Source organism: Lissotriton vulgaris, chromosome 12 (assembly GCF_964263255.1).
Source record: "Lissotriton vulgaris chromosome 12, aLisVul1.2, whole genome shotgun sequence".
In the NCBI taxonomy this organism is placed as follows: Eukaryota; Metazoa; Chordata; class Amphibia; order Caudata; family Salamandridae; genus Lissotriton; species Lissotriton vulgaris.
The window spans coordinates 245,023,164-245,045,109 of NC_141700.1; the positions used below are offsets into that span (position 1 = coordinate 245,023,164).

The window sequence follows — 21,946 nt, forward strand, 5'->3', positions numbered from 1 at the left end:
GGCAGGCTATTTCCCAGGCCAGAAACAGAGAATACTCTAGTGAGTACTGTGCACTGATCAGTTGCTTTAGTTTTAGTGCATTCGACTTTCAGGTAAGCATTTTTTTGTGAGCCAGGGGATGGATTGAGCAAAAACTGAAACATGTTTTCTGCTACTTTACAATCCGGTGAGTAAAATGCTCAAAGAGGAAGATGGGGCGTGCACGAATCGTTAGGACTGGAAACCTGCTTGTATGCCACCTGTCTCTGTAGGGAACAGGCAAAACAGCAGGTGAGGAGCACAACACTGGAGGGCAGAACCAGACAAACAGAATTAATTACACAATATGGTTGTGTACTATTTAAAAAGGTTTAAAGGGTCCCACAATTTTATATTGGCAGATATATGAAAGCAAGAGCTGAGTGGAGAGAAAGATTTCTAATTGCATCCTCGGTTAACAACAATCAAAATACCCTAATTGAAGTGGCAAAGTATCAAGAAAATAAAAGAGTGCCCGGGGGCACATGTGATACAACGTGATAGGCCTATCCAGTTATTTGTCATGATAAATGTTAAATTGATTCACAAATACAGTATTGGAGCAATTCTCTGTAGTTCAGAAACTGCACAGGTGGCATTATTTTGAGGGTTTTCTTAAAAGGGGTAGTTTCTATAAGTATATATCGAATAGAAAAGGGAGTATATTAACAGCAAAACCTAAGACCCTCCGGAAATTCTATTAATTCCTGAAATCGGAAGGTACGATAAATATAGAGATTTCTTCCTTCCTTCTATTTTCACAAAAGAAAAGAAAACCGCTGTGACTCGACATAAATACACATTGTTAATTAAAATTAAAAAAAAGAATGTACAATGAAATTGAGTACTTTTTTCAAACAATGGATTTGAATTGCATGCCAATCTCTCCAGTCTTCGGGTTAAAACAAATAGAGTATGCAACCTCGCTGGGACAGGCCAGTTCCACCTCGGATTCAAGAACGGAATTGAAGAAATAGACAGCCTGCTTGCGGTGAGGACTCCATTGGCAATACCCCTGAAGAGAAGACAGAAAAACGTGAGCTTGTTCATTTCATTTTCACTATGATGATCTTTTTTAAAGCAATAATCCCACCAATGGGTGCTCCAGATAGCGGTTATGAATTATAGTCATCCCAAACCTCATCTTACTACTATGATCTCCCAATAAACACTTCTAGACTCTTCCCTTTTCTATCCCCCCAGTATCCTTGTCAATCCAGCTAACAGACTCACATGTCCACCGCTCAAATTAACTCAAATTCAACTATATTAATCCACCACTAATCCTTTTTGTGTTCCGGAGTAGCGTGCTACTCGACAAAAAATAGTTTTGATGCCTCTTCAGGGGTAGTAAGAGCTGTATAAATCCATTTTCAATACAATACAATGAATGAGAAATAACAAGGAACTTTCTGAAATTTGGTAGCTATCCATGTACATGAATAGAGCGTGCAACACAAATGTCCCCAGAGAAACCCTTAAAGAATACTTTTCACTTTATTTCATGCCAAGCCTTTTCACCAGAGGCAAGATTGTTCTTATTACTGAGGCCCGATGGAAGGCCATATTAACTAAAAGGTATGCAACGAAAATCACAGAGAAGCCAAGAAGAAGCCCCATTACTGTGGGACAGTTAGAACTGAACCCGCCCCCCTCACCGGCCATACTGTGTAGGTCATTACACAAAACATCAACCGATCATAAACGCATAACTAACTGTTTAAGAAAGGTACTGGAACTCAAGAAACGAAAATACAGTTTTTGGCGGGCTTCCTAGTGAGACAATCTTCTTCCCTGTTCCCGTTACTTCATGAACGTAGAGAAAAGACAGATGCAGGATTGGAGTGGAGCAGAATGTAGGAAGGTGGTTTCCTAGTAAAAACCCTGGTCCCTACATGACAACCATTTTAATTTCTGAGTCTGAAGAATGCACATTGATTATGCTATCACAAACGCGCAAGGAAACATTCGAGTCAAAAGAAGAAAGATGAGTTTGTGAAATAGCAGTATGGTTCTAGTTACCGTTTGTAAATGTCGTATTTCCGGGCTTCAGCATTTTATTTATGACATTAAACGAGCACCAAAGGACAAAACATTTTAATGGCTAGGCTTTTAAAAGGTCAGGAATAAACACGTACAGAGAAAAACAAAAACAAGAGGACGAACGACTTGAGCGGATTAAGCAATTGCAAAGAATGTTCAAATAATCCGGGATTCAAATACAAATTCATGGTAAAGCATCTTTAAAGGATGTAGGTTAATTATACGGAAAATCTGGCATTATTACTAACAAGGTTTATAAGCACTATTTGTACTGCCCAATTATGCGCCACTTATACTTTTTGGTTGCTCAATCATATACTGTGAATGGATTTTTCGAGGACTGTTAGCACGTTTTGATGTATTATTTTCAACTCTTTCTTGGTAACACTCCTGCACACTTTCTCTGTTCCTTCCAGGCAACCCATTTTGGTATTGGCTTATTTCCTTTTCTGTGGTCCACTCATTAACATGGCACCTCATTCCTACTGCCTTCTTTCCTTCTCATCAATAAGCAATTTCTAAGCATCTGCTTGGCTTGATTCCTGAGAGGTACATTCTTTAATCAGTGGCCTTCAATTTTTGGGAAGATCCGACCACAGCTTTGATGTCACACGTATGTCTGGCTCATGTTCTTAATCTTTAACCAACAAGTTGTTCATTTGAAATGAGACTCTGAGTCATTGTAGTCACATTAACTCCATAACCACTATCTGCCTCAAGCTCCTCAAAACATTCACACGCTTGCTTGAGGGGTTACCTTGTCATAAGCACAAAATTGTAATTTAGGCACTTAAAATGATCTAGTGCAGAGAAGTAGCCAGAAAATTAAAACAGCTTCCCCTTTGAACTAAAGCGCTGATGTCTCCAAGCAAACAAAGCAAGTGAGTGGAAGCCTTCCTAGAACAGCTTCCTTGTCCCTTCCATCCATGCATCTATCTACTCATTTTCACCCTGCAATCCACATACTGATATCCACGATTTCAAAGTAGCATTCTGTCATCCAATTATGGTAGAGGTGTGGCGCCAGGGCAACTGACGCTGGAATCTGGGGATCACGGTTCGATCTCCGGCGGCAGGTTAGCCCAGCACCATGTGACTCTGGGCATTAGCTTGCTTTATCTTCCAAACGGCCCCCAGCGCCTAGAGACCCTTATTGGTGATTGTTCGCGCTTTACAAATGTGGATTATTATTATTCTTTCATCCACCTTTCAGTCTTTCCCCATTTCATCCATTCATCCACTCAGTATACCATCCATCCATCCACTCTGCCATCCATCCACTATACCTTTCATCCATCCACTTTGCCACCCATCGGTCCATCCATTTCAACATCCATCCATCCACTCTGCTATCCATCCATCCATCCCTACAGTCTGCCATCCACTCTTCCATTCAGCCATCCATCTGTCATCCATTACAATTCATCCATCAACTCTGCCATACATCCATTCACTTTGCCATACATCCCTCACCCATCGATCTATCCACTCTCCCATTCATCCACTCTACCATAAATCCATCATCCATCCACTCCTCCATCTATCCACGCATCAATTCTTCCATCCATCCATCTACTCTGCCATTCACCCATCAATCCATCCACTCTTCTATCCAACCATTCATTCATCCACTCTGCCATGCATCCATCCACCCGTCATCCATCCATTCTTCCTTCAGCCACTCTGCCATATATTATCCTGTCATTCTTTCATCAATCCGTCCACTCTGCTATACAATCATCCATTCATTCCGTCTGTCATCCATCCATTCAGTCTGCCATCCATCCATTCATCTTGCCATCAATCCATTCCTTCTGCCATCCATCCAATGTACCATTCACCCATCTACTCTGCTATCCATAAACTCTAACCATGCCATCCATCATCAACCCGCTCTGCCATCTCTTCACTCATCTTTTTACCCACTCATCCCTTTACTCTGCCATCCTTTTACCTCTCCCTCTACCTATCTAATTCAATTCAGGTCACAGGTTTTTCTTAAGTGCAAGGCTACCCGAAACGGGCTTCCCAGCACTGCGAGCCTTTGAATGAGCAGTAATCGTTTAGGCGAACAGATAGGTTATAAGTTGACTCATAACGTCAAACACTTTCTGAGAATGAACCATTGTAAACGTTTGCATTATTTTCTAACTCAGAATGGCAAATGACTACTTTACAAATATTGTTTTACAGTGATAGCTAGTTTGCTTTATTGTTATCACGAGTTTTTAGCCACATATTTGTTTTTTATAAAGAAAATTGAATTCAATGTTATCTTCTGAGATAACAGACCGGCAACACAATATATAACAAGATTTCGACTCAGGCTCATTGTATTTCTGGTCAGTCGAGAACTTTATGTGCCATCCATTTCCCCCATACCTTTCCATTCTTTTAGGGGGCATGCTCTTGACTTGTAAATTGGCTCTTCAAGTTTCGTGTATCAGTTCGTTGCAGGTCTCCAGCTCGCCAGTGTGGAGGGCTGGGGGAGCGCCGGCATCTGGCTATGCCCCGCTTGACTAGTACTATCCCAGTACCACGAAGAGTGAGATCCCCCTTCAGTCCAGCATAGTCCTCCCCGGTACCAAGCAGAGCTATTCTTGGGGAAGGCTCCACAGCATCTCCATACATCTCGATCTCCACAAACACCCCTCGCCCTTACCCCTGAATAATGGGACCGTTCCACGTAACATGGTAAAATGTGGCCTCTGTATTTTGACAGCTATTACAAATCGATACAGCCAGCTTGTCAGCCTGCCAGAGACGTACCTGTGTGAGATAGGTCATATGCAGATAGTTGAATTGGATGATCCAGAGTCCGGATAGGATCATCAAGACTCTCTGGGACATGCACGTGTCCCTCCAGTCCGGCTCATCAAGAGAACCCACCAATGTTCCCATTTGACCTTTAGATCCTAGAGAGAGGTAGGGGAGTTATTAATTAGGGGGTTGGTATATCCGAGAGATCCCTGCCCAAGCTCCAGGACTCATAAATGTGTGCCTTTATTCTGGTGCGGACTCTAGGAGTATGCAAAGGGATGCACACAATATTCATTTTGGAGCCCCCTAAAAGATTTTAAATGTTCCTTACCAAATTCCACCCACCTTGGTAATCCTGATGAGGTTCCATTGATGAAACTCTTGAAATCGAGCAGTGTTGGGTAGCCACGTACCAGCCATAGGGGAGTTTCAAGTGATATTTTCCGGTCCCAACCCATCCATTTCAGGACAAGAGAGCTACAACTCAAGGACCACTCTGGTGGCGTTAGGTAGGCCAGTTGTTTATATATGAAGAAGTTGGGCAGCCTAGTAGTATAACAGGACCTCTCCCCCACCCAACCCCCCATCGTAGCTAGGCTGCACATACGTACCATATGCCACTCTGGCAGGTCTATTTACCTATAGGAAGGAGTGGATTTTAGTTGTTGTTTTCTGGACCTTTTTTGCCCCGTTCATGAACTTTCCTAGTTGCCCTGCTGTCGGAGGTCAACTCGTTGTCTGTTTGGAGGACCGTTTCAGATTAACGTAGACCAATTGTGTTACTTGTTACTCCAAGTTGGCCACCTATTGACTCACCAAGCATGCTTTACCCCACAAATATGCTCTTACTATGCCTCATAGGGTGGCCTTCCCGGTAGCCCATACCATGCCAGAAGAAGAAACTGAATCTTTATTGGTTTAATATGAAGTGTTTAACTTCCTGAGTCAGGTATTTTGTGAAGGTGTGCAATTGTGAGGTGCCAAGCATTAAGGCTCCAGATTGGATGGGTACTTTCTCTCGGGGATCCAAAATGAATTAATATAGGGGAGTGGTCAGAGATGCCCTGGGGCAGAATATGAGCCCATGTTGTATGCGTCGGGTTTAATGCTAGAAGTAGGAAAGGGTTGATCCGTGAAAAGGATGTGTGTGTGGCCGAAGAGTGAGTGTAAGAAAGAGCATGGGGGTTCCAAGTCCACCAGGAATCGCAGAGTTCTGTGTCCTCCATCAATCCATGTGAAAGCCCCCAGGCCCCGCTACGTGAGCCTTGGGATCCAGTGAAGTCCATCCCTAGGTCCACTAAATCATTAAAATTATCGCCTATGACCGTAATGCCTGGGGGTATCTCTACAATCAGGGCTCGAAGTTTCACTAGTTTATCATTACTTAGGAGCGGATAGACATAAACAATCAGAAATAAAGTAGGATGCCTCCCTCTAGAGCACCCTCCCCCGCCACATAACCTAAATAGCTACCTGTGTAAGAGACTACATACGGAAATGTTTTGTGTAAAAGAATCACGGTCACCTGGGATCCTCACGTGTACCCAGCACTGAACACTCTATTATATCCACAGCAGGCAAGCAGAGGCCATTTGTTCCCCAACAAGTGGGTTTACTGTAACAGCAGAACCACTGAGGAATACCTTATGACAAATCTCAGGACCACTGTGCATTTGATATGATCACTACGGCAGTTGACATTCCAAATAATGACTGTGAACTCGCCCACATGAGTGGGGATTTAGATTGATTTGGATGTGGGTCCCCATGGCCTAATCGTGCGGGTTGTAAGCAGGGAGTGAATAAGTGTGGTGCTCTGAGAGAAGGATATTGGTCGGTATAAGTCTGCCACAAACAAAACGTAAACGTGTAACAAAAAACGGACCCAATTGTGTTAACATGAACAACCCCCTCCCAGAAGCATCTGTCGCCCCTTAAACAGAACTAGATATATTAATCGAGTCTCCCCAGCCTCGACCCGGCACTGGCATCTTATCATTGGATATAGGTGGAGAAGTGTGGCTCACTGGTTAGAGCAGGCAGACCCTGAAGCAGAGGTCAGACCCGGGACCAGGGTTCAATTCCCGACGCGGCAGGGTCTTGAGCTCAAATGTCCATGGACTCTATAATTCTCGCTTCGGTGCCTGACCTAATCATGGGTTCACACTCTGCAACTCTGGGCATTAAAGCTTGCTTAATCTCCACAACGCCCCCCCGCGGCGGGATGCCTGGCTTTCACCTTGGGGATGCCCTGTAGGAGCTATCTCACAGGGAAAAGCCAGGACGGGTTCCCAAGGCAGGCGCGGAGATACCCCTTCGGGGGTCGATTCAGGCGCTATATAAGAAACATAATAATAGTGGTGATGAAGGCTAATTGCTATATTATTCAATCTTCTGCTTTCAAGTTTGTGGATGTCTCCGAATCAAATAGGCGAGGGAATGGCGACTCCGTTGGCAGTGCCGCATTATTCGGGGTCATAGTTCGGTCTAACTGGTTGTCATCTATCAAGGGTTTTGTCAATTTTATGTCCTAAAACATGTACAGCTTGCTATTGTGATTGAGAGTCCCCAAAGGTTACAAGACTTGAGTTTGGCTGCAGTTAACTGAGAGCAAACACTTGTCAGCAAAGGCGGGTAAGGTCCAGTGCATCTAGCTTCACAGGTTTTAGAGGGGGACTCCCTTCTTGTTAATGCATAGTTCACTGTCAGATCGAAAACACTGCTGCACTTACAAGGCATCTGCTATTATCAGTTTTGAGACTCCAATTGGTCATATGTATGCATCAGACCAGTTCTCAGAACTGTCCCTCCCAGTTACACCTGTAAACACCCACAAACTATACAGGGATTTTGGTGTTCTATGGACAATAGAATTTTGCCACTGGAGTACTTTATCTTGATAAAACAAGAATTTTCTGGGTCTGATCTTGCTGTTTGGCTCCACCAGTGGTCGAACTGTAGAAATGCAGCCTTTACTGCTCCAATAGGGACCGCCCATTCATCTATACACATGCACTACTATTATTACCGATTGCTTTTTGCAATTCGCTTGATTGATTATGTTTAAAACCACTATAAAAACAATGGAGGACAATGCTCATGGTCTGATAAAAACTAATATCAATGCACTGAATATCACTGTTTTGATAACGAATTGACTTAGATAGGTTTTGCGGACTGAAGAGCTATCTACTGGAAAAGAAATCCCTACATCTCACATTTGCCCATAACATTACGATAAACAAATAAAGAGAATCAATACCTGACCCCTACATTTTTGGCAAAGATCCAGGAGAGGCAAATTTGATTAAGATGTTTATATGATCAAAACTCCAAATATGCTAACAATATGGATCCTGACTCCAAATCTGCACAATAAACAGATCAGGGGTTGTGGACATGGTCAGAAACATGCTGGTGACAAGTTATAACCCCGATTTGGCTCTTGTTATGAATACTGTTGTAATCAGCCGCTTTGGCACAGTTTACAACTAGATTATCTAGCTGCCTGGAGGCACTTCTATTGTGTTTCTTTCAATGTACCTCTATTTCACAGTAGTAATGCCAAGTTTACTTGAAGCTACTTTCCCCAAAGGCTTTGCTTTGAAACACTGCCCCATGCAAATGATCTTCATTCAATACCGCTTTCTATGCTGAGTTCTCATCGTTCTTTTTTGTTCTTCCTACACATTAAGCAACGTCCCCCTCCTGGCTTGACTTTTAGCAGTCTAGAGTGGATTAGATATGTTTTAATTTCGTAGCTAAGGTAGATAGGAAATGTTAATAGAGTGTGGTCATCATTAGTAAATGCCTTTTCCCCGCTATACAATATCCGATGCACTAAAGTTAGTGTCACCTTGGCACAGTAAGAGTGAGCATATTTGTGGCCTTATACGTGGTACACTACCAGTGCGAAAGAAGTAATGGTGTCGACCCAAGTGTCGCTTGAATCAGCAAGACTGTAAGGAACCTGAACCAGGTGTTGAGACGATGATAGCACAGTATTTATCACTGTGCGCCAATCCCGGGTCATACGTGGCTGGAGTAACAATTCCAATTTCACTTTTTGCAGATGACACCTTATTAGGGTCTCAATCACCAAGTGGGCTTTGCTCCATGTGTGGGTTAGTTGTGGACACATCTAAAACTAAGCACAAGGCAATACACCATCATAAATCATACAAGGGAAAGATGACAATGGGAGGGGTTGTGCTGGTAAAAAGTTGATGCCTTTGAATATCTAGGGATTAAGTTATTGAGTGAAATGTCATGGTAAATGCCTGTTGACAAAAGCTCTTTAAAACTCAAGAAAGTTGTGGGTGCCATATTGAAATACCATAATACATCTTACAGTAAGCAATCACCCCTGCTTTACAGAGTTACGATTCTACTCTCTCTGGCACCGAGATCTGGGGCTATTACAATTCATCGGACATGGACAGAAATAAAAATACATTTGGAAGGCCTTAAGTGTCCCTCCCCTCTAGCACGCTACCCGCTAAAACTTGACATAGGGAGGAAATTGATTACAGACAAAGAAAAAAACAGACCAGTCTAGTTCTGGAGGAGGGTAGGAGCCACCTGTCTATGCTGATCCTATAAAAGACAGTAAAGCAAGACAGATTTCACAAAATAGACTGTTTAATTTAAAAACTGAGGATATGCCCAGACCCACCTGGCCTCGGGAAGTGGCTGAAGGGAGTAGATTGGTGCGCAACCCAGGAGAAAACCCTGTATGCGGCACGTGGATGCCCCAAGAAGTACCGTGGGGTGTGGGGAAATTGGTTGGGTACTGTGGAATGATAGCAACACCTGGTTCAGTTACCGTATCTGTGTATAACTTTGGAGGTCGGGACTCATGAGATGTTATGTACCTGTAAATTCTGATGATTTACTATTCTCCGTGTGTAATGCTGATTGGTTGCCTGTTCTTCAAAACAATAAAAGTTGATTATCAAAACAAAACCTGAGGATAATTTTTGTGTGGGGGTTCCACGAATTGGGTCAGAAAAGGCTTCGTGCCGGTAGGATCTACAACTAACCAAAAGATCTGTATTACTCCCCCTTCCCTATCCAGACTAGTGAGGGCATTGATGCTCTTTCCTCCTCTGCAATCGTATGTTGGCCACTCTGACTACTCCCCCATCATAAAAGTCTGCTGCAGTGCTTCAAAGAAGAGAGTAAGCAGTCTCTGTGTCAGATAAAGTGCAGAAGTCCTTTCCTGGGGTCACAGGTTACTGTCATAAAAACCCAGACCACCTTTTAATCTGAATGATTTACGCTTCAACCCCCTACCTGGTGGGAACAAATGCTAATTTGTCCATCAAGAATCCTCTTGATATTAGAAACATGGTACGCCAGATTTACATCAAGGCCCTCAAAGATGCTGTGCACTGAGTAAATATTGCGGGTGCTGTATTAACCAGGTGTGTAATCTGTGCATTTTTCTAAATTTCAGATGGTAGAATAAGAGATAATATACAAACTGTGCATGCTTTCACCATTCTGAGGTGTGCAAATTCGGATTTCACAATTTTATCACATAATATTTTTCAGTTTCTACTTGACATAAATCACGCAGGTTAAACACCTATGGAGTTTGCACTCAGTATTGAACTTCAAATCCGGATTCGGATGCAAACTCATACTTGCAGATGATTCAACATTTGCACAACCCTCAGAAGGAGGGGCCCTACTGGCAGCAGGTACTAAAGGTTGAAGGAAACGTTAGATCCCGCAAGAGACCGGAATATATCTATAATGGGAGTACATATGCATACAAAACTTTTCAAGGCTTTCTTGAAGAGCAGTCAACGTTCCACTCTTATGGCCGCCGACCTAAAGGAAGACCAAGAGGGCAAAGCTGAAGGTGCGCACAGCACATCAGAGGGTACTGAAGGCCCAGGTCACATTGATGAGACTAGGTTGGACAGTGACATTGACTGTTGGTGGGATCCTTCGGTAAAACAAGGCAGTGGCAGGGTGCTGGAGCGCAGGCACCAAGGCCACAACTGACCACAACTGACCTTCCAGAATGGGAGAGGAGCTGAATACCCTGTGATGATTCTAGAGAACATGGTTAAACCCAGCTCTCTGAAATTGGCCCAGTTCTCTCATGTGGCAAAGTATTACTTTGGATTCAGCGGGTACGTAACTGTTTTCTGCTTGAATGCCACAGGCCTGATGTGTATAAGAAGAGGCCAGGCACCTTTGAAATAAATCCTCATAGGAGGCAATGAACGGATTATTGTTTGCTTGCTAGGATAAACTACTTTGTATGTAAAGCCCCTCAACAAGATTTAGGAACTGGCAGTAGACAAAGCTTCAGGCACATGGATAGATCCAGATATCCTGACTGGTAGGCCCCAAAGGACAGCATGCCTTTTAGACAACGTCAACTGCACTATCTGTTCTGTGAGACGCAAGGGCATACTGTTAAAAATCAACATGAAATTAGGTCAACTTGCTATCCTTCAGGGCTGTGTCTAATGCAGAAGGGCTCATGTTCAGTGAATGTTTTGTCAAGTAAACAGCCAGATTTTTTGGTATGTACACTCACCAGACAAAGGGCAATCTTCAAGCGGAAGACTATTCCCATCAAGGGTTTTCTTGTGAGCAAGACAAGGCAGGGGCTGTCTGCCCAGCTGATCGTGCAACTAAAGTTGCCGAGGCACGTTTAACCAGCACCAAGGTCACTAACGATGCCGTTCATTATTTTTTGACAAAAACAAGAGGGCACATAGCCAGAGGATAAAGAGGAGCGACTGCTTCCACCTCCACATGTATGTAAATGTCTTAGCTCCAGTGCTTGCAGCGGTTTGAGTGAAAGCCTCTCTTTGTTTAAAATTGGTGAAATATTTTGGGAGATGTCTGTGTGTTTCAGAAGATAGAGGAAAGCTGGGCAGGTTTTTTTATGTTTCTGGTTTTGATTATCAGCAAAGAAGTGATAGTTTATAGATTAGGATGAAAATAGAGACTCTTGGCATTACAGAGCTTCATTGTAAAATATTTCATCAGCAATCTATTCCTAGTAATTAAAGAAAGGAAGTCATTATCTCGGACAGGCGATTGACTTTGAGCTACATCAGTTCACAGCTTGTCTTGTGTACCGCCATGGATGATTTCCATCTGCTATCCTCCTATCAGAAGACAGCTTGTCTCAGGGGAACCTGAACGGGACTGGGTGGCTTAACCCTTTCGGTGCTGATGATGGCTCCCAGTCGTCATGAGTCTCGGTGGGCGTGTGCTGATGACGGCTGGGAGCCGTCATGACCACGCCCGCGATCGGAATGTCCAGCATTGGCGCGGAATTCCAGCAGCAGCCAAGGTGTTAACTGAACCAGAAGGATGCATACAAAATACTGCATTCTCCACCTCTCAACCCATCAATGATTTGTGAAATTCATTTGGGCAATTCAGACATGGGTGTTCTACTCTGTCTCTGTTGGACTCTGCTTTGTCTTGTAGTGCTTTACCAGTCTACTAAAGCCACCGTGGTGCTCAAAATTCATGGGTGTGCATTATTATTTGTACAGCAGACATGACTTTCATGTTCCAAGTGGAAGGAACACAGAAATGTCATGTGGAACTGGTCACGTCCCTGTTACAATTCCTTGGTTTCTCATTTACTTAGGGAAATCTATGGATGCTTCTTTCCAGATATGACCATTCATACCGAAATCCGATGCATTTCTACATTCTTCAACCTTATCAGTTAAGAAGATGGTGAACCTTTCAGGCCCCAAACGTGGCTCCATCAAGAAAGAAGTATATCCAACTGTGAAGTGAACTACCTTCCATATATGTCACCTGGCAAGATATGTGGTCCTCTTAGCTTCATCCGCCCTTGCCTTGTTTTCAACAATTGCACAAAAGGGGCCTTCAGAGACTAAAGATAAGACACCTGAAGAAAGGTATGTCATACACAGACCATGCCGCTGTGTTGCCAGAGGATCTAATGATGTCTGTATAGTATAAAAGCCAGAAATGGACAAGACATATTCAGAATTATCCCACAGAGATATCATCTCTTCTGTATCTTTAACAACTGGAGAACTTTAGAGTGTATAAACCTGTTCTCTAAACTCTTTAAAAATACCAAAGCTATGTCTTCCATGTACCAAGCACTCCCAGCGCAACATCTGTCACTATTAAATGTTAGACTTTTCACTCCATATATACCTATCAAAACAATATTTATTTATGAGCTCCTGGTAGTAAACTGGTATACTATTTAGAGACCAACTGTTTGATGATTTGCCGGAGCCTCTTTGCCAGCCCAGACGTGAATAGAGTATAATTAATATTGCACACTCTACCTATCCATTTTTAGGATGTATTAACTTTCCTTGCATAATAAAAAAATAAAGGTAAAAGAATATTGTATTTTTTGCCATAACTTAGCTGTGTGTAAATTCAAATTGTGTATGCGGAATGAAAGTACAGACATCCCCTCAGCCACCCAAGAGTTGGTTAAACTTAAACGCCAATATAAATCTCTTGTGCAGATGAAAAACGCAGCCTTTTACCATAGTAAGCGGGACGAGATGCAGGAAATCATATTATTAAATGATCAGCAAACATTTTGGACAGAGGTCAATGAGTTTAATGGCCAAAACAGAGGCACACTTGTCTGTATGATTGCGGAAGCTCAGTGGGCTACTTATTTGACAGGCTTATATAGGGGACCTTCCGATTCAGATGGACCTCAGGTCATTTTTGGGCAAACACTTACAGTTATATGGTTCTTAGTAAAGGAAGTAAAGGCTGTTATTGAGAGAGCAAACCTCCTGAGCCGCTGGCCCCGATAACATCCCAGCAGTAATAATTAAACCAAATAGTGTCTGGTGGGCCACAATCTATTCCTACTTGTTCAGTTAGATTGCTTTGTCTGGCCTTTAACCTTCTTCCTGAAAAGGGTCTATAGTGAAACCGATTTTTTTAAAAAGGGAGTGGTACTTACCCTGCTCACTATAGGCTTATTAGCCTCTAGGATATTTCACTAAAGATATTTTCTAGGATTTTCAGAGGTAAAATCGAATATTAGGCCATGGAAATTAGGAGAATCCCATTAGAACAGGGGGGCTTTTGTGAGGGCCATTCAACCATAGACCACTGTTTTGCCCTATGGGCCATTATTCCAAAGGCTCTGGAGGAAAATCAAAGGCTATGCTGTTGCTTTGTGTATTTCCAGACAGCCTTTGATTCTGTAGTCAGGGATATTCTGTGGGGGAAAACTTGTTGCTTGGAACCTTCCACCAAACCTTCTTGGCGCACTTCAATCCTTGCATTCTGGTAATTGGGCCCAGGTGGAGTTAGATAAGTTGGGTCGGTTATCACAGAGAATTTCTATTTGCAACGGCCAGCATCAAGGGTGCATTTTAGCATCCTTGCTTATTAGTCTATTTTAGGCCAACCTCCCAACCTTTATTTCCCAATTTAAATCCTTTTCGCCCAAAATTGGGAACCAGCATGTCGCCGGTCTGCTTTATGCAGATGACTTGGTATTACTGGATTATACCCCAAATGGTCTGCAGAGGAAACTCAATGCCCTGGCAATTTATAGTAAGCAGAACCAGCTCTGTATCAATCTGGAAAAGACCAAGATCATGATCTTTGGTAAAAAAGTAAAGAGTTTTTCCTGGCATCTAGATATGCAGGTGGTGGAGCAAGTTGATCAAAATAAATATCTGGGCTTCATTTTTAGGAGGAACCTGAATTGGGGTGCGCATTGGAATGCCACTAAGCAGAAGGCCCTATTGCAGGCCAGCTGTCTGTCAAGATTCAATGGTAGGTTTGAGGGGCTATCTCGTACTCCATTATTAAAGACTTATGAAGGAAAGATACCTCCGCTAGGCCTGTATGAGGAGAGGTTTTCTCCCTTGATCAAACCTATGAATGGGATAGATTGGAACGGGTAGTGCTTAAAAGACTCCTATCTCCCCCAAGGTACCATGGTTCAGGCCATAAGGAGAGTGTGCAATCTGGTCTCTTAGAATATGGCGGCTTCTACTCGGGCTCGAATATACTTTAACACATTGTTGGAGGATGATGAGGTGGTTAAAGTCTCCAAATTGTGTTGGGAAGAGATCCAAAGCAGTGAAAGGGTGTGGGCAAAGGCCGTAAAAACCATAATAATCACAATTAGGAACCGCCATTTAAATAGTAGTACAATTATATCTTGGCTCCCCTTTCCAGGCAAATGTGCATTGAGAGAATCTATTGTGTCTAAATCGATTGACCTACTGTATCTAAGGATGAAATCATCCATTAGCTTCTCGATTGTTACATTGGGCCAGGATAATATTTTTTTCTTATTTATCACATTTACCAGACCCAGGATTGAGAAAGGAAATAATAAGGGCTAGGGTGGAATGCAGTCCAATCTACGCATCGTGTCCACACAGGATTAGGGTGTAGAATAATAGTGGTCTCTGCCCCTGAAAGTTAAATGCTCCCTTACGCATATTCTTATGGAGTCCGTCTTTTATTGTGCAAAATCGAATCAAGTTTTTAAGGCCTCTGTTTTTTAAATACGATGCTCTCCGTAGGAAGAAAGCTGTGGAGCTATTGTCAAAAATGTGTTATTTAGATGTGCCAGTTGGAATCGCTCGGTTTTTACGATCTGTTAAACAGAATTTTAATGATAAAATGTAATGGGTTGGGGCGGCCAGGTAGCTAGGAGAAGGTTCCTTTAAAAGTTTTTAATTGTTTCAAAATGTTTTTATTGAAATTTTTCCTCAGAGAGTGCAACAAAGGCAAATGCGACAAATTTCAGAAGTATCATCCGCCCAGGTATACATATCATTCTTTAGGGCTTCAGTTTACCCCCTATGGCCAAACAAATGAAGTTTAATATATGACACAGTTTGTAAATGTAAATGTAAATTGATACTTGTATAGCGCACTACTCACCCGCAAGGGTCTCAAGGCGCTTGTACGAATAGCGCTGTGGAACCCATCCTGGCTTTCCCTGTGAGGTGTCCACTCCTGGGCACCCCCAAGGTGGAGGCCAGGCATCCTTAGCGTTGTGGGGGCCGTTGTGGAGATTAAGCAAGCTATTGCCCAGAGTTGCAGAGTGGGACTCCATGATTGGAATAGGCACAGAGGCGAGAATTATCAGGTCCGTGGAACTTTTTGAGCCCAAGACCCGCCGAAGCGGGGAATTGAACCCTGGTCCCGGGCTAGACCTCTACATCAGGGTCTGCCGCTCTAATCATTGAGCCACACTTCTCCAGGACAGGTCGCAAACCCGGTAATGCGAGCTGATAACCATCTACCCTCCCATGAGAGTAACATAAAAAGGAAACTTAATTAGACCTAAGAGAAAAAATAAAAAAGAAAGGGAAAAGGAATAAATTAAACTAAGATGTCATGGTGCAAATGAAAAGAGAAGAGAAATGGGCACGAGGGTTGGGGAATCAAAGTCTACACCTCGATGTTCAGCGCAGCAGTCCTAGCTCTCTACGTTGGAGGGTAATTAGATTAGGAATAGATGGAGGGCCCCAAGCCTTGGGTTACAAGCTGTCATTGGGAGCCCCTCTGATAGGTATCCGACCAATGGGGTCCAAATGTAATCAAAACCTTTTCTGCTACCCTCAACAATATTAGTCATACGCTCCAGAGCCAAAGCCTGCCACAGTTGTGCATGCCACTGGGTTAGGGATGGGGCCTCTGGCTTATACCAAGCTGCGGCTACTGCCATTTTCGCGGCCCCCCAAGCTGAGCCATAGCACAGATTTGTCACTCTGTGTCTGTCTTCTCAGGAGAGCGTCCCGAACCCCAGCAAGACACGTTCTATAGAGTTGGGGATGGGGTAGCCTAAAATAAGTTTTATTTGGGACAGGATCTCCTTCCAAAAAGGCTTGATGACAGGGCAATCCTACCAAATATATCAGAGGTTCCCGGGAAAATCGTATGTAGCGTCTGAAGGTACAGGTACCAGTCGTACATAATTTTGTAGTGTGCCTCCCTGAGATACATGGAACGACTGATTTTCGCTATATCCCTACTCAAGTGTTCCCACGGCTTGTCTTCCAAAGGGGCATCCATCAAATTGTTCCAAAAATGTTGGAAGCGCGGCGTTGCCCTGGGGCTCAGCGCTTGGATAAGAGCATACAAGAAGGAGATCCACCCCTTGGAAGAGGACCCAGATTGCGCGAACCTCTCAATAGGGAGCAACTCCCTGGTAGCGGCCTGCCGCACCAGGGGCTGCTGCACCCAATGTTTCAGCTGTAAGTAGTGGTATTCTTCTTTATCAGTTAATGGATACGGTGCGTTGCTTTAATTGAACATGAGGAGTTCTCCCTTATCAAACAAGTGGGAAATCGTGAGGCAACCCCCCTTCCGCCAAGCCTCAAAGGGACCGTCCTATAAGGTAGGGTGAACGCAGCGTTAAAGTGTAAAGGCGTATGAGGGGAAGGAAAGGTCGTAAGCTGAAGTTTGGAGGTGAAAGTGTCCCATACCTTGAGTGTGGTGGAGGTAGGAGTGCTAATATAAGCATTGAGTGGCCTATCTCGCTTAGGTTTCCAGAGGAGATCCCAAATAGTGCGCCCAGCTATCTATGTGAAGCCAATGCTTCTCCGATTCCCTCAATGACCACTCCGTGATCACACACAGTTATGCTGCTATGTAGTAGGATTGAAAGTCTGGTAGCGCTAGTCCGCCCTCCTTGAGTGGTCTAATGAGCAATTTATAGGGCAGACTAGCCCCCTTACCCTGCCAGACAAATTTGGTCAGCATGGTTCGCAATTCCTGAAAAAGTCCTCTTTCAACGAATCCCCTGGAAAAGATAAAGTAGACGGGGGAGAACATTCATCTTAATGGCATTTATCCTAGCCAGGTGATGTAAGCTGCGCTCCATTTGCCCAAATCGCTCTTTAGTTGACGCAGGAGGGGAGAGAAATTAGCCTGATACAGGTCCTGCACCCGTGGGGTAAGCTTAACTCCCAGGTAATTTCCCTCGAGGTGCATTCGTCTTTGGGTAGTCAGGATCAGTAGGAAGGACTTTGGCAGGTTAACCTTAAAGCCTGCCACCCCTTCGAACGATTTCAGCTCAGATTGGATGGCCGGGAGAGAAACCTGGGGATCCGTCAATGGGAAGAGCATGTCAACAGCGAATAACGATATCTTATGATCATCTGTGCCAAAACTCATCCCTCGATTCTCCTCATTACCCCTGATCCTATGCGCCAGAGGTTCAATGCTCAAGGCAAAGAGAAAGGGAGATAGGGGACAATTCTGCCTCGTCCCACGCGTCAGGGGAAAGGGGGAGGACGCCACTCCGTTGACAAGGACCCGAGAGCTAGGAGAGCGAATCATCCCAGTGAAGGTTTTGCTGAAGCCAAAGCGCTGAAGCATTTTAAATAAGGACCATTCCACGCGGCCGAAAGCTTTCTCCGCATCTAGCGAGAAAAGAGTTGCAGGAATATTCTTCTTGGGGGCCTTTTCAATGATATGAATGATGCGCCTCAAATTGTCATGAGTTTGCCTCCCCTTAATAAACCGGATTGATCCAGATCCACGAGAGCGAGTAAGATAGTTTCTAGACGTGTAGCCAGGATTTCGGAGTAAATTTAGGCATCAAGGTTCAGCAGAGCGATTGGGCGATAGGAGGAACATTGTGCTGGATCCTTGTCAGGTTTAGGAAGTACTGCCACTATTGCTTTTCCCATGGAAGGAGTAACCTTGTGTGTAGAAGCGACGAAATTAAACAGGGTAGTCAAGAAGGGGACAAGTTCGGGTGCGAAAGTAAGATAGAAGTGGGCTGAGAATCCATCCAGACTGGGAGCTTTCTGGAGTTTAAGGGAATGGATCGCCTTTTACGCTTCTTCGGCGAAGATAGGTTGCGACAGCTCTTCATTGGTATGCTCCCCTACCTGAGGGAGGTCTAGTGCGGCCAGGTAGCCCGAGGCGTCATACGTCCCAGAGGACTCCGAGGTATATAGGACTCTGTAAAAATCTTCAAAAGCTCCAGCCTTACCCTCCTCCGATCTGTGAGAGATGCCTTTTCCATCTACTATGTGTTTGATGTACTCACACTCATGTCTGGCCCGGAGTTGGCACGCCATTAAGGTGACCACCTTATTCCTGCTCTCATATCCCCTGGCTTGTAACTGTAAGATCGATTTTTCGTCTCTATTAGTGTAAATGGCCTGTAGTTTCCCCTTCAGGGTTGTAACCTTCCGAAGAGTCAGAGCTGAAGGTTGGGTCTTATGTGCCTGTTCAGCGGACTTAAGTTCACTTTTGAGTTGGAGACGCTCCACACATTGCTGGGAACGCAAGGTAGTGGCCATTTCAATGCACTTACCCCGGATTACTGCCTTAAGTGCGTCCCAAGTATTAGAGTGAGAGGTGTCCTCAGGATCGTTCATCTCAAGTTACCCCTTAATAGTCTTTCTAAGTTCATCTCTGAGGAGTCTACCTCTGCCTAAAAAGTTGGGAAAGTATTATCGGGATTGTTTAGAGCGCAGGTTTGGCCAAGTGATTGTCACCTCTAAGGGGGCATGGTCCAAAATGCAGATTTGGTGAAACTGTGATTGTAAAATAGATGATAGCAGGTATTGACTCACGAAAATGTAATCAATACGGAAATACATTCTTTGGGAATACAAGAAGAACAAGTAGTCTCTTGTTGTGGGATTGGCATCCCTCCAAACATCCACCAACCCCAAGCGCTGAAGTTGTAAGCGCAGCGATGTTTTAATTGTTAAGTAAGCTTTTGTTTAGAACGTTTTATGGACACATTGTCAAAATAAATTTGTTTCTGAACCTCCTCCTATTCGAGTTAGATAAAAATGAAGAGCAGAATAATATTGCAAAGGTATATTCTATGTGCCATCAGAACTGAACTAGGCTTTCTCTAGCCATTGTATCAAACTCCTTTTCCATGCCATGGTCGTAGATGTGTACTTTTAGGACAACCAAAACGAGTCCCTTAGCTGATTTTACAGAATTATGTAGCATAGCAACGTTCTCCATGACTTTGTCTGTGTAACCCAGAAATACCTGTTCATCAGAGATCTGCAAAAGCCCTGTGCTGACAGTGATATCCTCTGTCAGATGGTACTCCATCCAAAGTACAGCTCCATGACATTTTCCATTCCTGTGAAGACACACATACTTTGAGTTATTCATCTACTCAACTACAGCTCTAATCTCACACTAATTTTGTTTTAAAAACATTGTACAAATAGTAATACTCATGTTGTATCTGACAAAATCCCTATATTAGACAGTATGAAAACCCCTAAGTTTAAAACCTCATTAAAAGTTTTTAGTTCATAGGCTGCATATCTATTTACTCAAAATAATTATCGAAAGTCAAAGTCAAACCTGGAGAACAAAATGCCCCACAAAGATGCAGACAGGAAGTATTAATAATTTTCCATCGATAATCTGCAGTCCACAGCTAGTTTTACCACGTTTTTGGAAGTGCCATAAACCTTTCTGGATCTAGAACTGTGGGTATTAAAGGGGGAAATCCAAAATAATACAGCATAATCCTGAGTCGCTGATCAGAAATACATCCCATAGGAGCCATAACTCTTCCCCTAACAGGGAACAAACCAATGTCACTTGTAGAACCCTATGACAACAAGGCTGAAGTGTGAACCTGAAGACAGCGTCAAATCCTGAAAAGTCCAATAAAATATTTTCAACAAAAAAATACTGAGGAGTCGAGTGTGTTAAACTCATACTCAAATGGATTTTGGTCACTTCAGTCCTCCATAGTTTCACTCTTGGTTGATGGACAGTTTCAAACAAGATGTGTTCCATAGAAAAAGGCTTTCGACTTCAGTATTGGCCTCAGTGCACAGAGCCCAAGCTGAAACAATTGTAGCACAATTCTGCCAGCCATATGAAAGCAAACATGTAGCAGAGGTGAGAAAAACGATTATCCCTGGGTATGGCTGCTCTTCCCTTTATCTGGAAATTATTTAGGTTAAATCGGTCAATGTTTCAATATTGAAAGGAGACCTGAAATTGAAGGTTTTTGTTTGCTTTCTTTCCTATGCTTATTTTAGGAGAATAACTGGTCCCTTAAATAACTTAATCGAAACTGGTGTATTCCTGGGAACATCACTGAACACCCTCCTTTGTGCCTTGTGTATTTCTCTACTGCAAGTCTGACTTTAAAAGGAAAAGATCACCAACAGATCATTTTTCTCCAACTAAAGAGGGAAGAGGACTTTCTGACAGCAGTTATAAATCATGGCTTTCCAACACATGTATGACAGAGGACAATTCAAAATCCATTTCCACTGAAGTCAGAAAAGGAGACCTCAGTTCAACCTCCTTTCCTAATCTGTCCAAACATCTTGATGGGAACAAGTTACAAATAGTTAACATAAAAATGATTAAAAAGAAGGGCATGAACAACTGACAGTATAGAAGTAGACACGCGGTTCAGTTTTAAAGTTTCTCAGAAAATCTATGTTTTAAGTGTTGGAAAGGACTATAAGAACAAGTTACTTACCTTCGGTAACGATATATCTGTAAGAAACATTAGTTAGTGTTAGATTCCTTACCTTAGAATATCCCCAGGCGTCAGTCTGGATCCGGAAATATTTGCGTAGCAGTACCCTTGCGCGTCGGTAGGCGTCGTCTGCAGGCGTCTCCTGCGGCTCCGCGTCCGTCGTTGGCGTCGTGCGCCGTGATGACGTCGCTGGAGTATATAGACGCCGCCTCCGCGCGCTGACGTCAGTTCTTTGCACACAGCTTTTCCGCGCCGGAAGACGCAGAGCCATGAGAGAACCAACACTGGTGCCTTTTGAAACTAGGGCCCTGAAAGGGATGTCCTTAACCCTAGGTATCAGTTCGCAGAACGGGGAGGATGGGTGGGTTCGGTAAGGAATCTAACACTAACTAATGTTAGTGTTAGATTCCTTACCTTAGAATAGATACCCCAGCAATACCAACCCCGGTGGTGGGTCTGCGAACCAATACATTCCTACACCAGAAAGTCCTGGAGGACAGAACGGCCAACGAAGCCATCCCTCCGGACTTGACTGTCCAGGCAGTAGTGCCTCGCAAATGTGTGCAGCGAGGCCCACGTAGCCGCTTGGCAAATGTCCTGCAAGGGGACTCCCCGGCCCAGGGCAGTAGTAGCCGCCGTGGCCCGAGT

The 21,946-nt window shown here is 43.7% G+C and overlaps 1 protein-coding gene across 1 annotated transcript in view; it reads right to left on the bottom strand.

Annotated features, from left to right (window-relative positions):
- Positions 1-863: 863 nt before the first annotated feature.
- The window catches only part of PRMT7 (protein arginine methyltransferase 7), a 479,021-nt gene continuing 457,938 nt past the window's right edge, over positions 864-21,946 (bottom strand). Inside the window, exons 17-18 of the mRNA XM_086947749.1 lie at positions 19,828-19,924; positions 864-1,033 (exon numbers count right to left, since the gene is read on the bottom strand). Coding sequence (XP_086803875.1) covers positions 872-1,033; positions 19,828-19,924 — 259 coding nt within the window. The 3' untranslated portion in view covers positions 864-871. The remainder of the gene's footprint in view (positions 1,034-19,827; positions 19,925-21,946) is intronic.